The sequence below is a fragment of the Monopterus albus genome, unplaced genomic scaffold (genome assembly GCF_001952655.1).
Source record: "Monopterus albus unplaced genomic scaffold, M_albus_1.0 scaffold302.1, whole genome shotgun sequence".
In the NCBI taxonomy this organism is placed as follows: Eukaryota; Metazoa; Chordata; class Actinopteri; order Synbranchiformes; family Synbranchidae; genus Monopterus; species Monopterus albus.
In genome coordinates, this window is record NW_018128182.1 from 488,371 (window position 1) to 491,575 (window position 3,205).

The window sequence follows — 3,205 nt, forward strand, 5'->3', positions numbered from 1 at the left end:
ACAAGGAGGAGGCAAAATGGGAGATGTGAGGAAGATATAGCAAGGAAGAGGGGGAGCAGACAGAGAAACAACAGAGCAGGTTGAATTAAAGGTTATCAGGTTTGTAAAATGTTTTCCTACAAAAGTCCATTAATTGTTTATCTAAGACAAGTTGTGAATTTGAGTTACCTTGCTTAGCAGCCACCACAGCCAGGGCATGGTTAACTTCAGGTGGAGACACTACAGCATCTGCAGGGAGGTGAAGTGCTCCCACCAGGTCATGAATGTTAACTAAAGGGTGGAGTTTGGCCACCTCCTTAGGTTTAATGATGTTACAGCTGATCCCCATTACCCTGAGAAGAGAGTGTAGGAGGCAGCAACGAAGGATTAACATTAATATACATTTGATTGGCACAATTTTCAGCTCAACAAAAGGAGAAAAATACATGACCTGAGGGTGCAGAGTAAGTAATTTTTCTTGTTAATATGTCTGAGCAAGACACTTGTATCATCATGCCACTACCAGACACAAAATAGAGTGTTAAAGTTAGAAACAAGACTTTAATTAAATCAAGATTTATGAGCCAGTCTCCAAAACTGGTTCACTTCTTCATGCAACTTGGCAAAGCTTGAGCAGTTTTGCATAGAAAAAGCTCTTTTCACAATGTGCTAAGCTGCCTGATCCACATAATCTTAAAGGTTACTCTACTAAGCACTGACTTGAGGCATTGGGGTCTTACTTGAGTCTTGATGCTAGTCGCTTAAGAGAGATGAAGCGATCCTGATTTTGGGCCAAACACAAAGACCCTGTCTTCACATAACCTGAAACATATAACACACACACACACACACACACACACACACACACACACCACATCTCAGCAGGCCTCAAATTAATCAAAGTGGAAAGTGAAAATGCCTCAATCTGCAGGTAGGTTTTCATTCTAGCTTTGGAAAGCATCATGAATATTGGTGATAGCAAAACAGGTCAAAGTGGCTAACCTGTTGCAATCCCCGTCTCTTCCTCCAGCTTCTGGTAAAGACTACAGGAGTAGTTGGCCATTTGACACTCAATGGAAATAGGCTTGGCCACGCTGATTATGCCAGCACACAGTCTGGTTGTCCCTGCACCAAGTCTGCCAACAGGATAACAGAACAAGTAATTTACATTAGAACAATATTCAATCTGCTCTTTTGCTGATTCTCTATTGCCTACTGTCTTTATTTGTCCCTGTGGTGGTGAAACAATGTTACTGATCAATAATTTTTGATTAATTGATTGTTTTTGTGTAATTATTAAACAAATACAGAGGGCCCATCCTAGGGTTGGGGACAGACCCAGAATCACTGAGCTAAAGACAATTCTATCTCAAGACTAATTTAGGAAATACTCAACACAAAACGTTTACCATAATTCATTAAGCTGTATGGCCACCTTACAAGGTCATTGGGGGTGGTGGTGGGAATGAGCTACACCCCCATCTCCTTGAAATATAATATATCCGAGGTATGAAGTTTGACAGACATCCGTCTCACCTGCCCTGTTCCAGAAGTACAACATCCGTCCAGCCCAGTTTAGCCAGGTGGTAGGCCACTGATGTTCCCACAATACCTCCTCCACAGATCACCACACGGGCCTGGCTGGGCAGCTGGGAATCTCCACTGACAGCCTTACAGTTGGGGGAGGTCCAGAGACCCCTGCCGAGCAATCTGTATCCCATCCGGGGAAGCAGGACAGGGGACAGAGCCCTGGAGCTTCTCACACAGCTGCACATAGCTGTGCTTTCTGCAAACACATACAAATAAACAGGCTCACCTACTGCTCATATTTATAATAATTCAAGTTTACAGTAGGGCAAATTAAACTGTCAAGGCTGCAAAAGTCACTATCAAATTTGTATAAGGTTACATATAGATGCGGTACTATCCCAAATTCAGTTGTAGTTTTTGAGACTACGAATGCTGCTGGTATATATAGTGTTGCATTACTGCATTTAGCTTAGCTGACGCGAGATGACATTAAACATAATACTCGACACTTGCAACGAAGACGAGCTCGGCGAAGCCGTAAAGGTAAACTTGTGTTAGTCCTTCACCTGCCCCAATACAGACTGTTAGCTTTGAAGCATCGCTAGTACGTTAGATGGCTTTAGCACCACAGCTATCTTTAGTTAATACTTTGGTAAATTATCCGGGAACTTCAGATTAAAAGTAAGTTAAAAGACCTTGAGTGACCTTTAACGTAGAGTTTCATCAAAGTTCACTGACTTGTTGTAGCTCTAGCGTTAAGAGTTACCGTTAGCATTGGAAGCAATATTTCTGTAACGTTAGTTAGCGAACGTAGCTTAAGCTATCGAAAACTAGCTGATGCTACTTATTTAGCTACCCAGTAGCTAAACGTTAACATCGTCATTTTCCCTGCCACTTCCATCATTGTTTATAACGGTTTTAAACTCGTGCAATCAGCCAAGTCCCGTCATTGTTTATATTTTACTGAGATAAGTTAATAGAATCTGAATGATATGAAAGAAAGTCTTGGTTACCCTTCTTCTTCCCAAGTCAAATGGCATGCTACAGAGCAACTAAAATAGTGTCTACTGCCACCTACTGCACCGGAGTGTGTAGCATCATGCCTCTATAAGAAGTGTTTGGGGCATGATTGAGAAGATGGAAGGAGATAAAAGAAAAGAGAGCGGTACCTCCCAGGTTTGCTGAATGGCGAACAAATCGCTATATCTAATACAGAGAAAGCAGAATTGCTAGGCTAGTGGTTAAGGCGCAGCGCTGTCGTCGCTGCGGCCCGGGTTAGAGTCAGGGTTGCGTCAGCAAGGGCATCCGGCCTAAAACACGTGCCAAATGTCAACATGCGAGTCGTCAGTGTGATGATTCGCTGTGGCGACCCCTAAAACGGGAAAAGCCGAAAGTGACTTTCTTTCTTTACTTTCAGTAGAGTACATAGTTCTTATAATTTATAAGATTAAGAAAGAAGGAGTAGAGAGGAGAGGAAATGGGGATTCAATGAAGTATTACAGAGTAATGTCAATACAGGGGAAAAGTACAATGTCACATAGCAGACAGGACTTGGTATCTTATGTCCGTGTAACAATAAGTGGGACTGAAAGGAGGGACAGTGACATCACAATATTATGGATCCCAGCTCATGTGGACATGTCAGAGAATTAAAAGGTTGATGGGCTAGCAAAGAAGACACTAGTGATGGGCAATG

General features: G+C 42.4%; 1 protein-coding gene across 1 annotated transcript in view; it reads right to left on the reverse strand.

Annotated features, from left to right (window-relative positions):
• pdpr (pyruvate dehydrogenase phosphatase regulatory subunit) overlaps window positions 1-1,765 on the reverse strand; it is a 17,856-nt gene extending 16,091 nt beyond the window's left edge. The window contains exons 1-4 of the mRNA XM_020623511.1: window positions 1,516-1,765; window positions 982-1,115; window positions 720-801; window positions 121-332 (exon numbers count right to left, since the gene is read on the reverse strand). Of these exons, the coding sequence (XP_020479167.1) occupies window positions 121-332; window positions 720-801; window positions 982-1,115; window positions 1,516-1,754 (667 nt within the window). The 5' untranslated portion in view covers window positions 1,755-1,765. The remainder of the gene's footprint in view (window positions 1-120; window positions 333-719; window positions 802-981; window positions 1,116-1,515) is intronic.
• Between the last annotated feature and the right edge of the window lie 1,440 nt (window positions 1,766-3,205).